The following is a 22,934-nucleotide window of genomic DNA, read 5'->3' as shown; positions in this document are numbered from 1 at the left end:
TTGGGTGGCAAAGGGTAATGAAAACTGGGAAGACAAAAGAAAAATTAAACCTTGCTGTTGCAAGGAGGTGAATCAGGTCTGGGGGTAAGAGCTCATCACCCTGACTGCTGGATGTGGGGACAGCTGGAGCAGCAGACTGGCAGGACCTGCATGCTGGAGATGCCCTGAAGCAAGGAGGAGTGTGTGCATGGGGTAGCTTCACTCCACACACACCCGTGAGTGAGGCAGGGTGGCATGGGGCTCTGTGAGCCACACAGGAACAGAGCATTCACCCACATTGACCACGCTGGCTATGAAATGTCCAGGCAGCAAGGATGTCTGTACTTTTCATTCAATGTACGTAACACACAGTGGCAGACATTGATTAGACTGATAAAACAGATGTAATAAAGCTTCAATTGGTGTTATTTCTGAATCAGGAAGGCATGTAGCAATTGGACATTTATTTTATACTAAAGGCTATAGGCTCAAGTACTTTTGTATGTTTAAAAATTAATGTGAGCAGGATAGTGAGACATGAAAAAAGAATGGACTGAGAAACATAAATTCTACATTCCTGTGTGGAGGTCCAGGGTGAGAAACGTTGCTTCATAGATGCTTCAGGTGAAGTCTGAGCTGTCACAGATCTGACTCCTCTCTTGTCATCAGAAAACACATTGCTGGATCCTGTCTCTAATGATGACCAGACCAGATGTTTTGGTTTTAAAAAAGGCTATGGACAATTAAGTTGCTGTGCAAGTCACTGGCAGCACCAGCTTTCAGTAATCCCCCATCTTTGTGTGGATGAGATGTCATGGAAGTGGCAAGCAAAAGCAGAAACTTAATATGACCCTTGCTGCAGGCATCTTGGATGAAGCACTCTTGGCTGCTAGACAAATGCAGGCCTCAATCCTGCATAAGCTGATTAGTTTTATACACACAAATATTCCCACTGTGGCATAAAGCGTGCAGAAGTTTATTGGAAGATGCCCTGAGAAGGGAAGTGGGAGTGAAGCAAGCTGGAGGAATGACTAATAAGAAGTAGAGGGGAGTTAAGCATAGGGTAGCAGAAGTTCAGCCACTTGGCTGATCCAGCAGGTGGGTGGGTTACAGCTGGAGTACCACATCAGATAAAATAACAGGAAGAGCCAAGTGATGGCAACCACAGGGAAAAAGACCACCAGGAACATTTCAAAGTGGAATGATCCTTTAATACCACTGACCAGGGTGAGAAAGGAGAGGAGGATACAAATTGTGATGAATGCAATTACTCATCTCTGAGTCAGGACTGAATGGGTGTTACTACTTAGTGTTTTCTTTGTGATTGTGTGTATTTTTTATTTTTTTTTACAAATAACTGTGTCCAAAGGGAACATGACACAAAGCCTTTGGGAAAGCAGAGGTTACCAGGCCTAAAAAGATTAGGTGGAGACCCTGCAAATGAGTGAACAGAGAGAATGCATAAACCTAAACATCTGAGGAATTAGCATCTGAACAATAGCTGTAGGTGAGAGAGGCACGGATGCAATATGAATCAATGGACAGGCACCATAATCTTTGCAACAGGCCAGAAGACCACGTAAGAGCAAATGAAGAGGACAAGTTAGAAGAATCCTGCCCAACCTAGTGACAGGGGAGATCCAAGTTCTAATGCAGTTTCCTGAGCTCCTCAAGTTGTGCCCCAGACCATACCCAGCCACATGCCTTTCTCTGCTGCCCTAGGTTCCTGCTGTTTTGAACTTAAATGGCATCATAATGGAAACTCCATAAACTTGGATGTGAACTATGATCTTGCCTAAAAAGAGGAGAAAGCTTGTCGTCCTGGTGGAATCCCCAGAGGCAGGTCCAAGACCAGGCAATAAAATCCATTTCAGCCTGGCCTGTGCTTTGGCATCTCCTCTCTGGTGGGTGGGATAGCTGCTCCCCAGGGCACAGCTTGGCCCTTAGCTTGGCAAGGCAAGTTCCTCACCTTTAAGGCAGCCTCGTAACGTGTCCCTCTACCAAGCTGCCCACCCCTGAAGTCCCTAAAAGCAGATTCACTCTCCTCAGGCTATGGTCCTATGGCTGTGGGACAAAAATAAAGACTACTTGCATGCAGCGCTTTTACAAATTTGGTCACTGTGACCAAACTTTATTACCCATTTTATGGAACTGTGACAAAAGTCTAAGAATCAAACACCATGGGGATCACAGAGGCTATTATGTTTATTGTGCTGAACAGACTGTGATAAAACCATTAAAGGAACATTTCCAACAAGCAAGCGATTTGAAGTACAATCATATACAGCAACTCTACATGAAGAACAAAGCAAAAAGTTAGAAGACACTCATAAGAAAAAGTAAACTGTAGTAAAACATCTTGAAGAGTATGTTGTTTTTTTTTCCTGCAAACACACCTCTCTTGCAGAAATGGTAAAAGAGTTAGATGTCCAGTCTTAGTTAGCAGTGCCCAATGACAGCAAAGAACAGTCGTATAAAATTTATCTCCCACAAAAATAAACTATATATATAAAAATTTTATGATGTTCTTGCTGATTCAATGGCCACATGCAATTTTTCAGTCTGAAAAAATGAGGTATAGTAGGCCCTAAGAGGTAGTAATGTGTTTTGATTGTACTACAATATATAGAAAATGCAAGATTCAGTTCATCAGAGTGGTAAGTCTCTCAGAGGTCAAAGTGTGACACACACCCAGCAATTATTTCTGTGTCCACTGAATACTGTGTTGTTTTTTTTTTTAAAAAAAAGCAAAAGAAAAAACCCCAACCCCCAAAAGGGACTTGCTAAGGCTTGATTTGCTTGATGCCCTTTGAGACCAGTGGAATTCCTTCTACTGCCTTCAAGTGACAGTGGGTTTGGCCTGTTACAGCTACTGTATAGCCAGGATTATTTCCCTTCCACTCAGTGTTACCGTGTCTCGCTCTAAGACCCCAATCAGCTCGTTCTTTCTCAGTGATTCTCATCACTGACCCCTCTGTGGGCTTTTGAGGAGATCCTCATTTCTTGACACTGCCTCTTGGAAGAAGCCAGTAAGTAGTTACCTTGAACTGCATTTGGCTCAGTACCGAAGCCCTACCAACAGACCCCTTCCTGAGAAACTACCCCCGGCCCGGTTATTAATACAATGGTACAAAGTACTGACTAGGAAAGAGAGGAAGAAGGGAAAGAGAACAGAGACAGAGAAAATGAAATAGGAAGAGAGAGAAAAGAAAAACAGAAGAGAGAAAGAGGAGAATAATAATAAAAAAAAAACCTCTACATAAGAAGCATTTAAAATAAATCTGGCTGAAAACATATTAGAAAATCACATTTGTGTAAAATACATGAAAATACTTGTCAAGTATTTTCTTACAATCTACTAATTATTTTTTTTAAACACATATTTGTGATTGCATTATGCAAAAGCTGAGCTTGTTGCTTCCCACCTACAAAGCTTCAAGTTTCTTTGAAGGTTGTTTTTTTTTGTTCTTTTTTTTTTTTTTTTTTTTTTTTTTTTTTTTATACGAAAGTAATTTAAAATGTGTTCATTTTCCACAAGTTATTTTACAAAAATAGTTTTGAATTAGGGATTAGTTGCAGTCCTAACTGTTTCAAACGTCTCAAAACTAATGCTGAAAGTAACAAGTTCATCCCATTTAAAGTCTGGAGGTAGGTCTTTGTCAATCAATTAGTCCATTTCTTTAAACAATTCACTTGAGGTACAAACTTGGACAGTAATATTTAAACATTACAGCTAAATTTTTTTTCTATGTCATGTAGTGTCATTGAAGAAAATTATCCTCACAAACCTATCAGCAATTCAGTACAAAAATATATTCAAGTTAACAGTACGTTACACAGAAGTGTAGCTGAGAATAGGGTAAGTACATTAAAAACAAAACAAAACAAAACAAAAAACAAAACAAAAAAAAAACCCAAACCAAAAACAAACCAAGAGAAAGAAAAATACATAGCCATGCCGAAACACATTGAAGATATTGCTTCCTTAACTGTAATTAAGTATTGAAGTAGAAATAAGGGAAAAATGCAGATACTCATGATTAACTACCCAGCAAAAATTTCCTGCATTGAATGTATATAGCAGCATGTGTTTATCAGTCTGTTGAGTTAATTGTAAAAATTCAGAGGTAGTATTGAATAGTGGGGTAATATTGCATCTGGTGCTAAAAGTGCTGCTTTGAATGAGAAGATGGAGAAATGCCACTGGCACAGAGGTGCTCAGTGAACCATCCTATGTCAAAATACATTGCTTAAAGTAATGCATGAGCTTAGCTGAGGTACATGGTGTTGGTTCTTACATCATGACTGATGAGCAATGGAAGAGATTTAAATCTTTTGAAATACTGGTAGAGGATGAGTGGAATTAATCAAAACTAAGCAAAATGCGGATTATTTTTGTTCAGATAAATTTACAGATAGTTTTGAGGTACCTTTCTGTATGTTTTAAAACATTTTTCTCAATAAAGACTTAGTCGTTAATGGCGTAAGAGTGTTTGGTGTCAGTCATTTTTTATCCACAGAAAATGCATGGCTCTACAGAAAGCCAACTCTGTCCGGCATCCTATTCTCCAGAAGATGAGGGCTGTCCGTTTTGTTTACTGTTACTTCTGCTGATATGTTTGTATCTGTAACTATACAACGTATCTTTGTCTTTCTTCCCTTTTGCAAAATGAAAGTACCTTTTCGTGTTGATTTCTTTCTTCTGGTTACCAGGTGAATGAAGTGAAAGGTCAGCTTTCAGTTTTTTTCCTGAAATAACAGTAAGTCTTATAAAAAAAATAAAAAATCAAGTACAAGTCTATAAGTAAGTTACAAAAAAAAAAAAAAAAAAAAAAAAAGAGTAGTATCTATCCCTTATCTTTGGTGTTCTAAAACAGGGAGTTCACTAAGTAGGGAGTGGGTTGCTGGAAGTGTTGCAAGGCTTTCGTGTTACACACCCAGCCTTTCCTATTTCAATGCCCATGATAATGACTATATTACAAGTTTCTTGTTTCTATGCAGTGCAGTGAATGACATAAACCTGATGGGGAGTTCTTCTTGACCCATTCACCCTTACTTAGCAGCTCAAACAAACTATTAGTAGGTTAAGAAAAAAGAAAACAGTAATTAAAAGTTGCATCGTTAATCTGTGTCCCCTTCGTGTTACAGCAGTTTTTCACTAAACCTGGGACTGTGAAGGGATTACAAAGATGGTTAGTCAAATCCTTTTTAAGGTTATGTGATTTTTTTCCCCCCAGGCAAAAGTGGAAAGATCATGGCAATAGAAAATAAGTGGTCAAGGCAGTGTCTTCTCCCTTCAAAAGACCCAACTGCTGATGAGGTAGAAATTGCATGTTGTGGTCTCCTAGTCTTCCTCTGCAGACTCTTGTGAGGATGTTTCTTCAGTCTCTTCCTAGAATACACAAACAGAAAAAATAAATACAATGGTGGCCATGTGTCTTAGGCTGACACCTCTCATGAGTCTTCTCTTATATAGCTGACAATTACCTCCTGAGCAAACAAAATGTCCTTTACAGATACTATGACATCTCAAGAAGCCACCTTAGGGAGCAGGGAAAGGTGCCCTCCAGTCACCCCACTTTGGTTTGCCAGGCTTTCCCCCTATCCCAGGTGATAATCAAGAAAAAGTAATTTGTGTCGTGCTCTGCCATGGTACCTTTCTGGCCAACAGACAGGGGAAGCCAGAAAATGGAAAGCATTTTGAGCTGGTATCCAAGGTTAGGCAAGTGCTCAGGGAAGCCTCCTCACCATGGGCTGTCCTCCACCCTCGTGCTGCTTTCGTGCTGCCTGACCAAATGCATTGCTCTTATGTTGCTTATTTAACTAATGTGCAATACCTTTCAGGACACGGGCAGTAAACTGAGGGCAACAAACATTTCTGATAAAAGGGGCTGTCAGTGAAAAGCTGTTTTTTATCAGACGTTGCACACAGTTGCCTAAGACAGCACGTGAAAAAGATCTAGGAAGAAGAGGAATTTACCCCCTTGGCCAATGGAGACCTTTTAGGAATGACCAGCTTAAAAAAAGCTTATAACAGTGTTCATACTTTAATAGATTTGATTTTCCACATGGCTTCATTTTGTCTGGGTGGCTAACTGACACAATTTATAACTCTCTTCCTTTCCCAGGCTACTACAGTACACCATTCAGCAAAGCATGCCTTAAAGCTTGCCTGCGTTATATGACCAAACTTCCATTCATTAGTGTTTGAAACACCTCAGCTGTGAAGGGCTCCTAAATGCTACCATGTGTGACACTGCTGTGGAGGGAGCGGCATCAAGGAAATACACTGGGCTTTAATCATAGGCCACTGCTCACTGCAATCCCCTTTCAAAAGGTTTCAACCTTCCCCCTCCTCTGCCCCAGCTCCCCGAAAGAAAAAGACTGAAAAAAACATCTGTAAATCCAGGGAATAAACCTAAGTATAAATGGATGGATGACAGCTTAGAAAATATAACCATAGCAGCATCAAGCCATGAGATTTCACACTGGTTTTGTTTAGTCTGCTTTGGGTTATGTGGGAAATGTGAAAAGCATGAAGAAAACGCTCTCCCCTCTCCCTTCATATCCCCCTCCTCACCCCCTGCTAAAGCTCAGGCTTCAGATATTTAAGCCAGTAGGTTCTTACCTCTTGACTAGGAAACAGGCCATGACCCTGGGGTACTCTCAGGCACCAGGCACAAAGAAAGATGTAGCATGATCAAAGCCATGGACAGAGGAAAGAGAGCAAAGTCAAGTGTTAGCTGCCCCCTGACCTTGACTTTTCAATTAATATTTAAATTCCAGAAGACACCAATCTATCATGCAGATGAACAATTTCTTCCTCACAACAACTCATGTCAACTTGTAGCGGGGTTACATTCCCAGCATTGCTATGAAAATGATCTCCGACTCACTAAATTATTAAGCAAATTTTACTCTGTCCCTGGCAGCACTGGGGAGACCTGTGCTCACAGTCCATAGAATCCTGTTAATGCCTAATTCATTTTTCCTGCCTAAAAACCCCACGGAACAGGACTGTGACTGTTTCAACATCTCAGTCAAGAAGAAAAATGGTATCTACAGGCACCTAATGAAGGGCTGCATGTAGAGAAACGGTGCAAAAATATGTTAATTTGAGTCTTGGTAATCCAAAAATTGGGATCATCAAGGCAAACACCAGCTTTGCCTCCAAGCTAAATATTTCAGTTAAAAATTACAACTGAGGGTTCTGTGCTCTTAACATAATAGAGGTAGATATGTTCTGGTAAGTGACAATGATCATGATAATGCTTAATTCTGTGCTCTTAACATAATAGAGGTAGATATGTTCTGGTAAGTGATAATGATCATGATAATGCTTAATTCCTTACAGCAGTGCAGGCAGCCCCAAGCCCCTCATCACGATTTCCCAGAAGACGGCTGCACACAAGTGGGTGCAGAGCAGCAGCTCGCTTTGCTTTACACTTGCCTTGTTTACTGAAACCTGGGAAACTCATTTTCCATTGAGCTGGACTTCCAGTCACAGAATATGAAGACAGGGGAGAAGCAGAGTATATGGAAGGGCACACATTAGGGCAGCTACAGAGAGGTATTTTTAGAGTTGCCCACCCTGGTGATTTTTACTATGCACATGCAAAAGTGTGTACCTGTGATACCTGAAAGAATAAGAAGCCAAAAATCAAGCCAACCACTCTATTCCCCTCCCCTCATATTTAAATAATAAACTAGTAAAAAATATTTGAGACTGACAGACTTCAAATGCACATCGGTCTTGGGAAAGACTTTATTCACGGAGAAAAGCTGGCAAAGGGATCAGATTGATCAAACTTTCCTTCATTAAATTGATTCCTTGCAAAAGACTAAGATAGCTCAGTTACAGATGGGTGTTTTTAAGCCAACCTATCATATAAGTCCCTTGTCAAGACACACATGGAGACATGAGTGCCGCTCCCAAGTGCTTACAATTCAAACAAAAGGATAATACAAATCAGATATATATGCATAGAGGGACCCAAAGAAGCTTCAGGTAGAGAAATTGCCAAAGAAGCTTCTGGAAAGAGAAATTGTGATGTGTAAGACAGAAACAAAGAGGGATTTTTTTGTTCAAAAACCAGCTGCAAATATCAGAAGGCTATGCAGCAGTGATCCTCAACACATCCTTTGCCTCTACAGCACTGCCCCACACACACACTTCTCCCCAGATGATGGAGGGAGCAAGCATTTTGAAAATTGTGCCCCCCCTAGGAGCTGCAAACTGACTGTGAACTCATTTGGTGCAGCCAGAGAATCACTGAAGTGCAGTGTGTGACATGCCAGGGTGCTGGGCACCTCAGGGAAAGGTGATGCTTTAGCATCAGTCAGCAACCCTCCAGGCACTTACAAGTTCACAGACCCACCAGGGTCAATAGCCTAGGATCAGTCCATGACTCAAAAGTCAGAGAAGGAACTGGGGATGGAGCAAAATACTTTGTATGGCCAGATGTACTCCTGGTCAAGTTGAAGAGAAGGGCAAAAATTAAGAAGGAAAGCATGGTCCTCAGAGCAGACATTGGAAATCCAAGTCACTCACTCACAGCATGACAACCATGCATAGCATAAATTCAGCAACACCACCACAGGAAGCGCTCAGCCAAGAAGCAAAGGTTTCAGGTTACATGGCAGCTTTGATTCAGGTTTTTCTCTTTTTTTTAGATGCATTCACTGTAGTTTTGGAGACAGAATGGTGACACGTGTTAATTGAGCGTAAATGTTCATCGACCCAGTTTTGGCCTGAACAGCTACTTCCCTGGTTATTTGTTTTCTGCTGCAGCAAGTTCTTAACAGGCTGGGCTAGCAAAGAAACCTGAGAAAGCTTCAAATTACCCAGGTTGTATCCGGCTAACAGGGAAGCCACAGCCACGCAGACCTCAGGGTGAATAGGACACCCACCTGAAGGGCTGGGTAAATGCTCACATGTGTAGCTCAGGCTTCACTCCCTGCTGCTAAAACAATATCCCAGGTAGCTCCCCATGCATCCATGGATCCTCAGGGGCTGACTGACATAGGGATGCGTTACAGAAGCAGTTTTGTACTGAACATTCTGTCCTTGGTTGTTCCTAAAGCTCAGTGATGGCACCATCCAGGACAGAGCTGTGTGACAAATAACTGTATTTTCAGGTCAGAGTCACCCTGTGTCCCCAAGGGACTTCTTTCGCATGCGTTGGAAAAATGTAGCTATACCTGCCACTTGGCTGGTGGGGGTTATTTTTCTGTCAGTACAAGCAGCCAGTAACATTCTGGTGTCCTCAAGAATAGACAAGTTTAGTTCAGCCTTTGTATTTCCTCTGCATTCCTTTTTTTGGAAGACTTCCCCCAGAGTGGTCACAACAAAACCAAATTATGAGACAACTGTTGGTGTTTGAGAGGAGCATTCCTCCCACCTGCATAAGGCAACTGTTTGGCATTTTTGTAAAAATGTTTCTTCTATTCCAACACGCTGGGGCAAAGCTCTTTTATGGCTCCTTTAAGGTTAATTGTCTTTGCCACAAGAAACTCACTGGCAATTCAGCTGGCAAGTCAGTTTTGTTCACCTTCTGTTCTTGGATTTTTGAATCATGGATTAAAAAAAACTAGAACCAATTTTGTGCAATGAACTACAGGATCAGAGTAATGCTACATATGGAGTGTCTGTATTTGTCAGAGCTTTTATTTTATAACAAAGTACTAGCTACTGGCACAGATTTTGCTGGCTGCTTTCTAAGCCCGAGAGGGTATGCTTGAATAGATATGTCAAAAAGAACTGCTGACAAGAGCAACTTGCAAACTGTGGACCATTGTCTGCTGTTAACTTGTCTGAAATCCCCTGGCATGCAAGCCAATATTTCAGAGGAGTCCCTGAAGCCAGTGGCTTCTATTACAGATGCAGGGGCTCAGGCTGTGCCTAGCTGGGACATGGTGCCCTCCCAACTACTCTGCAGCCAATGCACCAAATCACTTCAGAAAATCTTACAGCACTAACAGACATTCAAAGCAAGTTTGCTCTGCTTGAGAGTGTCAGGTGGGATCTGCTGCTTTGAGCTCGTTCACCCCCTGCAAAGCAAGCACACTGGTGACCTCAGTGACAGCTGTCATTCAGCAGTAAGGCTGAAGCTTAATTCCAGAAGCTGGATTCGGAGCTCAAATATTTGCAACTATTTACTTCACACAATAAAAGGATTTATCAGGGCAGAAGAGATTGCTGCAACCAGAAACAGAAAGGCCACTCCGCTCTTCTTACTGCTGTATTAAAGGACGTTTTCAAGAAGGGCACCTAGGGAAATTATTTCAATATAGAAACCCTGTATCAGAATACACATAAGCCAATCAGGTCACAAGCAAGCAATTTCTACTCACTGTCACTCCTACCATGCAAAGAAAAGCACAACTTCCCTAGCCTGGTGGTTAAAAGCACAGTTAAAACCTCTGCCTACAGAGCAGCTCTGAGACCACATGCCCTCACCAGCACTGCTTCTGAAGTTACTGTGGTATTGGATGGTCCCTGTGGGTAGCACAGGTTCCCCCAAGAAAGAAAAACTCTCAGTATAAAATTACACTAAAAATAGAGAGAGAGAGATGGCAGCTGATGGGGCAGTTTTGGGGCATGCTCTCTGACTTGAAGCAGATACTTCCAAGCTTCTAGGAAGAAGCCTACCAAGTAAACTGGAGTGTACACAGGATGCATCTCCTGTTGAAGTCACTCCAATTTTATATAAATAACCAAACACACCGTGAGGGATGGAAAGGGAGCAGAGAGAATAAAGCAAAACACTGATGCTGTCTTGCAGGTGACCAGCCCATGGCTTTTGACCTGCATAGTTAGCAAGCAAACTGAGGGTGTTCTCTCCTTTCACTGCTTGAAAACACTGCTTGTCTCACTGGAAGGCTGTTAGTGGGGATTACTGGATAATCCACATCCCCAGATGTTGGAGGAAGTGAACTAGCTGGGTCAGCCAGAGTGAAGTTGCTGGGACCGCCTTGGTGCTGCTGGTGAGCATGGCCCAGGCCAAAAAAAGTGGTAGAGGTCAGAGCAAGCAACCATCCTTGCATGCCTGTGAACCACTTCTACAGACTTCCCTTCCTCTGATGCAGGAAATGTCTCAGGAAGATTGGCCGTTTTTGTCCTTGAGTAACAGGTTCAGATATCTGTTACTCAGATACATGAGTACAGTGCTCAGAAGGTTCACCTTAGGACAGGACAGGACAGGACAGGACATTCCTCTTAAAGTTGGAACAGCCTTCTTTAATCTTCTATTAAAGTCTCTTCTTCCTGCTAGATTAAAAGGGTTTCATATACATTTCTTTATCTCCTACCTTACCTTCCACTAGGAGAACTGCTTGATATAATGGAGTGACAATGAATCTCTTTGGTTACTTTGAGAGAAAGGGTTTGTCTGACAAGGTTTTTAAATCCAGAAGGCTCACACTGAGAACTTCCAGAGAAAGGAATTAGGCTGGCTGATGTTTAGATATCCTAAAAAGTACCTGCCTTAGGCTGTGCCTCGTAAGCATCTCCTACAGGTGGGCTTATAACAAACTGCAGCTCCAGGTGCCCAGCTTTGCCACGGCTTTTGGAGTGCTGAGTTAACTATAGTTAACCATGAGTTAACTATAGTTAACTCAGCAGTGAGGTGTCTGCAAGTCAGCAGCTTGTACAGAGCTGAAGCCTGCACTGCTGAAGCCTTTTGAAATCGAAACTCAGCTGTCCAAATTATGTCAGGCCAGATTTCTTAAACACGTTTTGGCATATGAGTATAGCAAGTGCCTTTTTGACCTAAGCAGGTCAAAACACTTTGAAAAAAATCTGTTCCTCATGTGATTAAAAGGAGAGTGAAAATCTCAAGCAAAATCTCAGTACCAGTCAGAAGAATTTTGCAGGAAGCACCATTTAAAGGCTGCAAAGCAGAGACCTAAAATGAAAATGGTGCTTGAAGCACTCACGTGTGCTGTGCTAACACTGACAGAGACCTTTTTGTCTTGCAGAGCTTCAACCTAACAAGATGTAAACAGTTCTGGTGGAAAGGAAATAAAATATTAAGGAAAAGAAGGCAGTGGCGCTGTTAGAAACATATACAACCGAGTTGGACTGACCCCAACTTTGAGAAGCTGCTCTTACAAAGCTCTTGTGGAGGCTGTAAACCAGAGAAGTGGCAAACTGCTCTACATTGTGGAGCACTGCACGCTGTGCTCCAGAGCCAAAATCCAGACTGGAAGGAAAGGCAAGCAGAGACTCTAATCATAGTCTCTAATCACTAATTGGATTCTGATTCACAATCAGATGAAAGAGGAAAAAAAAGGTGGGCACCAATCTTTGAAAATCCTTGAGCTTGCACAGTTCACTGAAATGCTATGGGTTGCTGAGTTAGCTCTGCCTTCTTGTGGTGGTGGAGATGGCAAAGCCCAAAAGGATACTGGAGACCACACAGGCAAACCTGAGAGAGTCTGCCTTCCTCCTCAGCCCTTGTGGCACTTGAAACAATGCCGGTTTATGTGCACATTCTACGTTGAGGGAGAGGGGAAGGACCGTGGTGAAGGTGTCACAGAATGGAGGAGGGAAAGGAATGCTCAGACAGGCTTTGAAATGGAGGTCAAACCCACATCGTTTACCTTTTGCCCTCCCGGTATTTTAGAACATGAAAAGGAGAATAAAGCAAAGCCTGTTAGATTTCTATTATCCTTTCCCCCCCCTCTAAAACCGACTGCTTGTTACAGACAGGAAGCAACTGCCAGAAGTTATTCACCTCCAATCCTTTATCACTTATAAAAGCTTTACGGCTCAGTCCACAGAGCCACTGGCAAACCGCCGTTAGGGAACACCTATCTGTCTGTAATGATAAATAATAAAATAAAGCGTCTTCCCTTTTGAATCCCAGCTGAGAGATTTTGCCGAGTGATCAAACTTGTCTGAGCCTCGGAGCAGCAGCTTTGAAGTAATCAGAAAGAGATTGAAAACCTGCAGCCAAGAGCCGCACACACCTCATTAGGGCCCAGCCATGCGGGAAGGCCGAGCGGCAGCCGCCGGGCCTGGCCCCATGCACCCACTGGAAAGGGGCTGCGGGAAAGGAAGATAAAAGAACCTTTCATAGTGGAAGTCCACTCCACTGGTGACATTTTTACGAGTGCCAGACCCGGAGCTGAGCTGCTGGTGGCCCGCGCCATGCTGCCGCCCACCGGCACAAGCCTTGGGTGGGCAGGGGGTTCTGCCGCGACCCACACTCCTCCTCGGAACCACCCCCACCCTGGTTTTTATCTTCCCGTCCTATTTTCTTTTGTTCTGAAGATGGTAGTTGAGTGTTCAGGGCTCTACCTTCCGCAGGCTGTGCTCAGAAATGGCCCCCAGAATGAGAGAGGTTATTTGTCAAAGATAAAGAGAGCTGGGTTCTCTGAGTTCATGTCAGACTTCGTGGTATAATTCAGCTAAAAATTTTTTTTTCTTTAAAAAGAAAACAAAACATTAAAGCTTAACAGACTTGTAAAATGCTTTTTAAAATCCGAAAGGTTTAATCACAGATCCTACCACACAGACACTGCTGAGGCTGTGTGCTGGCAGTCAGCAGAGTATTTAACTCTGAGAGCTGAAGTTCTGGGTTTAATTTTCAGTTTCAGACTAAACAGCAGGTCTGCAGCAAAAGACAGGGTGTCGACTCTGGAGCAAAACAGGATAAAGGGAATGCTTTCCTTTCAAACTTTACTGATAGTGTAACTATGGAGCACCTCTTTGCGCAGGCAAAGGCACAAAATCAGAGAAGCCTGTGTTGGTTTTAATAAACTCCCTTCCTCATCCTTTCCCTTTTTTTACTGCAAAGAATTCTGCTGCTATTTTATTATGTAATGCTGCAGGCTAAAAATATACCCCTAATTTAAGCCATCTTACCAATAAATCTACAAATATCAGGTATTCCAAAAAGGTAGTCATGGTTTAATGCATGCTCTTCTTATCATGTTAGTATGTTCAAATCCTAAAGGATTTAAAGTGATGCATTTACAGATTTTTTTCAGCTTCTTGAGTATCTCCACACAATCTGGTAGAAAGTGTGATAAAGTATGGTCCTCTTCAACATAGTGCTACAACCTAGCCTTTCAAGCACAAATCCTCACTAAGATCCACGTTACCATGAAGGGTGAACCTTTTTCTTTTTCTAAGCAAGCCAGTCTGATTCAAAGTGAGTGGGGCTGTCCAACTTAATAGCTGGTGATTATTTCCTTTTGACTACAGAACCTTTTATGGGAGTTTCTTTTCCAACACCTTTTATGGGAGTTTCTTTTCCAATTGAACACATCTATATTCTATAAGCAAACCAGAAAAGGTTTTCCTGCTGGAGCCGTGTGTCCAAACCATGTTTTCTTATAGAACTGAGAGAGATTTACTGCAATTCATAGCCAATGTTAACCTTTTTTCTTCCTAAACATAAAAAAAAAAAAAAGTAATATAAATTACAGTTAATGCCTCACTAACACAATTATCAGGAGACTTTTAAAGCCACGGATGATCTGCCTAACATACTGTTACTGGTTTTTTGCTGTTCTGGCTTCAGCTTCCAGATTTTGCCTCCTAGTAAGCATGAGAATCAGGGAAGGGGAGGGGGTGGAAGCCATTCACTGCCCCGAGTCTGATATTTCCCGGGTCCTAGAGCTCACATGTCCCTTCCTTCAAGACTCAAGTCTGGTTTCAATGGAGCTCTCATTTTTCTTCCCACTAATCCTGCCGTGAGATCAACCATTGGTAACTCTGTGAGAAATTAAATACCAGGATGTGGGAAATCTGAGATATGAATTCAGCAGAATGCGGGTGATTCAATTTTTTATTTCTCTCCTCTTTTCCCATGGTTGTTGTGTGGCAAATAACTCTCCAAACCTGAGATCAGAGACCAGCCCTGAATGATGTGACAACATTGATAGAGCAGAAGCAAAGCAAGATGTACATTGGCAATATTATATCTCTTTTTAAAATAAGTAACAGTAATTTCTTAGAAGAGATTACGGCAAACATTTTCTGAAAACATCCTGGCATTTCCAGAAATGCCTTAAGAGGGGGATCAGCAGCAGAACTTCATCATGGTGATGGTCACCATCTGCTGGAGTAGGCTTCATAAAGAATTTAACATTTGTGGGGATCCCAATGAAATTGGATCCATGAGATAGTTTGCTATGTTAATGTGAATGCTACATTGCCCAACTGCCAGGAAGTCACTTTGAATGGCTTTTTTGCTTCCTTGGGGTAAGAAAAGCACATTTATTTATTTAGGTCCTTAAGGATGAACTCAAGATGCTTACAGACACCGGAATGCCCAAAGGTTTAGGTCCTTCGTGCTCCTGAAAACCACCTATGTACTCCTGTAGCCTTCAACATTAAGTTCCTAGGAGCATAATTCTCCCTGCAGGGTCTCCCAAGAGGCTGTGACACCTGAAGTTTTCACTCTGCCCATAAACACAGCAGCACCATGCTCACTATATTCAACGAGCAACCAAAGACCATGAGCTCTGAACAGCCCCCCATACAGCAGCCTGTCTGTCCCAGGCAGTGCTTGCCAGCTGGGTTTGCTTCACACCATCACAGAACTAAGGGACAGCACAGTGAGAGCACCCACAGAAGCAACACCGGATGGAAGGGAAAATGGAAAAGGGTCTTAGTGCATCCACCAGGATTTGATTTCCTGCTCACTTTCATGAATCCTTTGCCTGCACTGTCCTCTCTGAGCTGCATGGGTTGAGACGCTTTTAGGTCCAACCTATCCACAGCCTTGTTGTTTGGCACGGGTGTCACGAGCTGACAGACCTGGCCAGGGAGGACAGATGTCACCCCAGGGTAGTATGGCAGCACTGATTTTAAGGAACTCAATTCACTGGATTCCACAAATACCCCGTAGTGACTGTGACACAGAGTAGCTGTGAAATGCTCCTTATTCCTCTATTCTAATGCCGTTATTCTGGGGAACAACAGGACCTTATACAGCTACCCAGATGTCATGGAAACCTCAGAATAAAACACAATATTGGATGCCTATTGCTTCCTTCCAGAACATGCTTAAAGTTGTATATCCATTAATAAGAGCTGAGCATACTACTGCTCTTTTCCCTACCCAAATATTTTATCAGTGCTGGTGCACAAATACTATAACTGACCCACCTAGCAAATTATTTAACAGATTAAAAACGTGGTTTAATTGGTTTTGGTTTTTATTGTGTTTACCTATTTCACAGCCATTGCAGCCTATCTAATTTTTAACATACAAACTGCAGCAGAATTTTCATGGTCCTAGGCTGGCATAGCAAAGATTTAGTGATTTCTAGAAGTGGCTACATAGAAGATTCAGGTTCGATGTTTTCCAGTGCAGCGGATGAGTTGCATTACATCCCTGGAATATCTATTGCTAATATTTATGTCAGGAAACAGGGAATCTTTCAGTGACTTCATCCAGGTTTGGAGGAGCAGCAACAATACTGGCTGTGAAAGATGCAGAGCCTCTATGACAAACTCAGGAACCAAAGTACAAAGAGAACTTTCTTCCTGTGCAGCCTTCTGACACACCTCATCTTTGCTAATTACCATTTTGAGTACTTTTGCTGCTGTAAGTCCAGAGGCTGATCATTCTGAGTTTCAACTGTCTGGATATAATTCTGGGATACTGTATGTTTGTGAGTAAGATACCCAAGTGTCAGCAGCACAGTCTTGGAAATCTTGGCCAAAACATGTATCATGTGTATGTGAAAGCAGCACTGTTTCATTTACTATTGTCTGATATTTCTATGAACACTGTTCCCCACCATCTCCCTCAATGGCATTTCCCAAGCACATGCCACAGCCCCTTCTCTTCTGGCTGTTGTTAGAGAGAATTTGGTTCACATCAACTTAGAGCCAAGTTTTGAACTGGATGAAGCGAGGACCTCCCTGAACAGATCCTGTGGACACAGCAATGGAGTCAAGCACAAAGTCACCCTTTCCACAGCCACCACCTGCCCATCTCAGGCTTCTTCCCCAAGCATGGAGGTGGAGAGGGAAGAGGTGGGGAGAGGGAGAAGAGGAGCATTGCTGACCTAGGGAAATGTTTTAGCTCATCCCTTTGGCCTCCAGCTTTCTACCATCAACTGCTGCATCTGCTTTGAGTGCTACGCTTGGACCAGCTCAACAGCTGCAGTCCCTGAATATTTCTATGTCCCACTAGGGACAAGTCTTCCACAGCACACAGGGAAAAAGCAGTGACCTGAGAGCATTCTTGCATTGAATGGTAAATGTGTTTCCAGTGCTGCATTCAGAAAGTCATTAGTAGTGAGCATTGCAGTGTGCAAGTCCCATTTTAGGCAAGCCTCTTAGTGCCTTAACTCTCCCTCTGCTGAAACTGAAGTGCTGATGCTCCCTTCATGTTATGAGGGAGTTACAAGAGTACACACATTCATAATTTGATGTGACTTAAAAGGAACCAGATTTAGAAAGATATTTTTGCTTCATGGCTTGTCAGTGACTGTCTGGAGGATTTAGTGTCTTGCCTGCTGCTATGTTGTGCTTGGAGATACCATGTCCCTGTCAGACACTTTCTGAGTCAATGGGCAGGAGTGCTATGGCAGAACCCAACACAGAAGAAGGTTTCAGCTCTCATAAAATGGCTTGTTTTAACTGTTCAAATATGCAACATTTAATTCCCTTGAGACTAGTCCTAGAGAAGGAGGCAGCTTTCTGAAAAACCTCTGACCAGTTCCCACAAGCATCTCCACAACTGGTGGTGGTGGGACACAGGGCAACGAGCTGGAGGAATCCACAGGAGGCCTAGGACTCAGCCCAACTGGGAAAGCTTTTGGTAGCTCCACTGGGATGATGCTCCATACAGGGGGAGGTGCAGTGAGTCTGGGTTGATTGACCTGTGATATACACTTGCTTGAAAAGTGCACATGGTACTAAGAACTCTTAGCACCTATACAAGATGTCTCCTATGATATCTTTGGAGAAACATGCAGTATTTGTATTAAAAAACTAATAAAAGAATGGGAACTCAGGCCGTCAGAGGATGTTCTGCAGTGGTGTGTGTAACCCACGTACAGTTACTCTACTCTTAAGTATAAAATTTCACATACCATTGGAGAAGAAATCTTTGTCAATCTGGGATCTGAAAACTTTCTTACTGCTCCATAGCAGTAAATAAAGAAAAAGCATGTGACACGGAGTACAGCTTTGCTGGAGGGAGTGGGAAAAGCCATGAAACCCTGAGGCACCAGGGGTCAACCTCTAGGGAAGAGGTTTATCTATGTTTCTCCAGCCAAGGCTCAGCTGAGTAAGGCTGCAACACTCTTGGCTCAGCAGGACCCAGGCTGGGCTTGGACAGGGCACAAGCTCTCTTAAATGTGAACATGCACTTGGAAGGATGCAAAAGATATGCCATCCTGTCTGTGACACTAGAAGCTTCCTTTCATTCTGATGAAGTGGATCTCTGCGAGTACTTATATTGCGTTTTTCTCTTGGATTTTCCCAGAAGGAAAACCAAATGAATCCACGTGGCAGTTAGCACGTGTGTAGAATTCCTGAAGCTTGTGGAAGTGCAGATTTATTGCACAGCATAGAGACACAATGCTGCATGAGTACCATGGGCCTGCTGGCCGGTGTGTCCCAGCCTGATGAACCTGCTACACAACCACAACAGGTTCCAGGCTCAGCTCTGCTCACAAAATCTGCTGCCTTGGGGCTGCATTAAGAGCATGTGAACCATCAGTGTAGCTCCTGGCCTGAAAAACCTGGCTGATACTTGTAGCATTTACTGTGTCTCACGTTGAGCAGACACAGGTGACAGATGCAGCTGGGCAACACATATAACAAGGTTGTGAGGTATGTATGTATTATAAGTACTTTACTGAGACCAACACTAAAAATTGAGTGACAGGAAAAGAAAACAACAATGAATTTGTATTCTTTCCTATACAAAATAATGCTTTTCTTTTTAGTCTTCATTCTTGTTAAGATTTCATTTTTTAAAAATGATCTTCAAAGTAATCTAACGCTCTTAACATTAGAGTACACATCATATGTACTTTTGGTGTGCTTTTTCTGTACATTTTTTTGTGCACACATACTTTATGTGTACTTTTCTGCTGATACGCTGCCTTTCAGCTTCAAAGAATTTGCAAGGATTTGAGATTTTAACAGACATCCGAAAGAGATTATAAGATTTTCAAAGGGCTTTTCTACACATATATATTTCTTCTCTCCAGAAATCATAAAAATAAAACATGTCCTGTTTCCAGAAAACTTCGATAGCTTCCATAATGTTTTCCTAAAAATATTTATTTCCTTTGTATCACTTAGGAATGTAACTCCCCCATATGGCCGAGCTACAAAAAAATTTTTAAATGAGGAAATGGAGCCATTTCTAGTTCTATTAGGACTGGTTATTTGCCCACCTCCTTAAAAATATTACATAACATTGTAAGCTCTGGCTGTCCATTCTTCGGAGACAGCATGAATTTCAAAGGAGAGCCTTGCTTCTGAGTTTCAGGCACAAATCTATGGGAAGGTGCTAAACTTCACTGATGTCATGCAGTTAGGCTGGCCATCCTTCCCTCATTTCCCTAGGGAAGTGTGAGAGTGTGTGTCAGTGACCATCACAAAGACCTGTACAAATCATAATAGCTAAAAGTTTGTATTAATGAGTTGGGTGTCTAGATTTCCGGTGGATTTTACTGTTTCATTCACTGTCTGTGTGATGGTAAAACCTCAGAGCTCTGGTGATACTGCAGAAGTTTATCTAGGCACCTGTAAGGCTCTAATTTAGAGCCTTACAGATATTAATAGGAAGATTTAGAGCACAGCAGAGCTGTCATTCATAAAATGAGAATTTTATCTGGTCTCGCTGTTTCTTTATTTGTAAAAATGACAGGAACCCACAAACATAGGTACCAGCAACAGTAACAAGAGTAACTGTGATGTAAACTAATGCTCACAGAAATCTTTGATAACACACCAAAATTCAAGGCACAGCACTCAGGTGAAACCTGACCAGGAGTTTCTGCTGCTTTTACTAAGGCAATCTGGGGCATCTTGCTCACCATCACACAGTGGTTCTTGACTGTAATCTCTTACAGTCCCCACTGATGAAGAAAGGATACATTTCTAACTTAATCCAGACTGCCACATGGTAAAGCCATCTGGAAGGATATTTTGAAGGAAACAGATGGAAAAGGAAGAGATTCCTCTGAATGTAGTGTAAGATTTACATTATCCTCCATGAACTTCCATGTAGTCCCCATGTTTATATAATTTATCATTATTTCCTTAGACAGCTCAGATTAGGAAGCCTGCATGAGCTCATGTTCTTGTTGTTAATTCTGAGTCTGAACCTCCCTCCTTTAAAGGGAAATTCAGTAGTGTAATAGGAAAACAGAGAAAGACAACCAGACTCAAGTGACACACAGCAGCATGAAGTTCCTCATTGTCCCAGGCTTTAAACTGTTTTACCTCCTCCTTCTTTCAGCCTCAGGAAGACACTGTCAGGAGTACTTGCTCCTGAGAGTGGTAATTTTTGTTCTCTGCCATGCACCCACACCCAGCAAAACCACAATGTTGTGCTAGCATAAGTGTGGGAACAGGGCCTATTAAAACCAGGAAGGGTTAAAGACAAATCCATGATTTTACTGAACATCCCCCAGGCCAAAAGATTTTTTTAAAAAAAGATATGCTCTCGAAGTGAAGACATGGCAGACAAATAATTTTAAGAGTGCAACTTCACTATGCATTCTGATGACTGGGAATTTCTAAAAAGTCCTCTCTCTCCTTTCATGCATTCTTCCATGCCTCCTCATTTTCCATACAAACATTTCCATTACTAATGGGATGTGAAAAGGCCTCCTTTTTCCTGTCTGTGACCACAGAGATGCTACCGAGGCACCGTGCAGCAGTGGCTGCATCTGGCTGGGTGAAACACCCTACGGCATCCCCACCAGAGTCCCCCACCACTTTGGGAAAGAAGGGTCAGCAAAATCCATACAGGAAAACCCGGTGCTTCCATTCAAACACCTACATCATTTCACCATCCATTAAACCTGTCATTACTTTGCTCTGCTACCAAAAGATGGAGATGCAGATCCCTTCTCTGTCCTTCTGCACCCCTGTCCAGCCATTTCTCTTGTGCCAGGGCTCATACAAGCAAAACACTTGCAGGACTAAATGCTTGAGGAGAATGGAGAGCTGATGGTACGTGTGGTGGAAGCACAGGTACCACCAGCAACAATTTTTTCTGCCAGGCTCGGCTGCAGGCAGAGTCACCAGTTGCAGACCCTTTTACCCCACTGATCCCAGCGGGGATGAGCTCTGCTGTGTACCAGAGCAAACTGCAACACAAACAGCCTCCTGGTGCCTTTGCTTCCTGAGCTTGGCCTCCTTTGCAGTGGTGTATTTCAGCCTCCCTGTCTCTCAGGTGCCACAGAGGAGATGGCTGGCTTTGTGGCCACTGGCAGATTTACTGCCATGCTGTGTGTAGTAGGAACAGCCCGACTGCGGCTGCAACAGTTGAAGGATGTAGGCGAGACCAAGGAGAGGAAATACCTTTTATTAGAACAGCTTGGTATGCTTTGAATTGTGTGGTGTAGCTAGAAGGTTATAGATGGTAAATCCTTGGGGACTGATGTGTTTCTTGAATAAGATGGCCTAAAAAAAGACATTACCTCTCCTTGCAAAACTTAGCTCACTTGAAAATAGTACTACATTCATCCTGTGTGTTTTATACACCAGTTGGAGACATAATTATTATTGCCAGTGCCATGGATTCATCATTCCTGCGATGTATTGATTTCTCTTGTAGAAACCAAATTCTTGCACATGCTTTTGAGAGTTACATCATTTCACCCCTTCAACTCACAGAGAGGATGCTTTCTATTTCTTATGTAACAGCTCCTAATTCAGATTACAGAAGACATTACAATAAAGCACACTGTACAGCAAAGTATTGAAACCAGAAGGTGGAGAAACAAAAAGTATTATTCCCTTCTGAAAGCAGACTTCTTTCCAGAAGAGCAATCGACCCTTTATGCTCTTGACTCAGCATCCATTCATGTTCACTGAGGTACAGGAGCAGAGCCAGCCCTGGGCAGGGATGGACCTGCTCCTGTGCCCACAAGTTTTTCTTTGTTGGTGCATACATAACAAAATGGCAGGTAGGGTGCTTTTTTTGGCTTGGGGTTTTTTTGTTGTTGTTGTTGTTTTGTTTTGTTTTGCTTGTTAACATGGGGTGGGTTAGGCAAAGAATATGGAGGCAATCTCAAATGAAATGTTTGACCACTTATACAACACCCGAGCTTGCACTTTGGCCAAGGTATTAATGAAGAGTAATACCATCCAACAGCAGAACTTGAAGCATATTACTTTTCATGATGGATCTAGTCTAGTTACCTAGTTCAGCCCACCTTCTTTTGTGGATTTAAAGATGCCTTTAGGCCAGTGGGAAGAAGGTTTTTATACCTGTGCCCCTCCTTGATGTTAGCAGTCCCCAGTCACTCATGCTGAGGACATTTCTGAGCAAGCACCATTCACTGCTTTGTCCTCCCATTCCCAAGGGTCACTGAGTGAATTGTTCTGGTGGCTGTGCCTAGCAAGGTGTCCCCTAGCTCCTATGGTTGACATAGTGCCCTTTGTTCTTTATAGTAAAGGAGACCAGTTTAAATACTGAAGAATTACTTGACTAAAAGGAGTTTAAAGAATTTAAATTAGCTTTTCTTACCTGAGCGGGCTTCTTTTGAACCACTTGTTGAGGCTGAAAAGTAAAACAAAAACAATGTGAGCAACAAAATTCTCTGAGGTCATTTAACAGTGGTTTTACAGATGCTAAGAAAACTGTTTTCAGCAGTAGAAAGAGAACACAGGCAAAACCTACATTCAGAAACAGAGTGATGAACATACCCATCTCTCATACTGAACCTCTGCTATATTTATCTTTGTGACCTTGCTCTGAAGTTGTTCAGATTGCTGTGGATCCGGAGGAATA

At 42.5% G+C, this 22,934-nt stretch overlaps 1 protein-coding gene across 4 annotated transcripts in view; it reads right to left on the bottom strand.

The window, feature by feature from the left end:
• Nucleotides 1-4,269: 4,269 nt before the first annotated feature.
• Nucleotides 4,270-22,934, bottom strand: part of HMGA2 (high mobility group AT-hook 2) — a 114,641-nt gene continuing 95,976 nt past the window's right edge. For 2 of the 4 annotated variants that reach the window (XM_030469177.1, XM_030469176.1), the window contains 2 exons: nucleotides 22,671-22,703; nucleotides 4,776-5,371 (listed from right to left, as the gene is read on the bottom strand). In XM_030469177.1, coding sequence (XP_030325037.1) covers nucleotides 5,324-5,371; nucleotides 22,671-22,703 — 81 coding nt within the window. In that variant the 3' untranslated portion in view covers nucleotides 4,776-5,323. Of the gene's footprint in view, nucleotides 4,729-4,775; nucleotides 5,372-21,497; nucleotides 21,848-22,670; nucleotides 22,704-22,934 lie in introns of those variants that run through there. The other 2 variants (XM_030469179.1, XM_030469178.1) reach the window with 2 other exon arrangements.

This window comes from Calypte anna, chromosome 1, assembly GCF_003957555.1.
Source record: "Calypte anna isolate BGI_N300 chromosome 1, bCalAnn1_v1.p, whole genome shotgun sequence".
Taxonomy (NCBI): Eukaryota; Metazoa; Chordata; class Aves; order Apodiformes; family Trochilidae; genus Calypte; species Calypte anna.
Note: the sequence above shows the minus strand (reverse complement) of the source record. Positions and strands in the feature narration are given on the sequence as shown.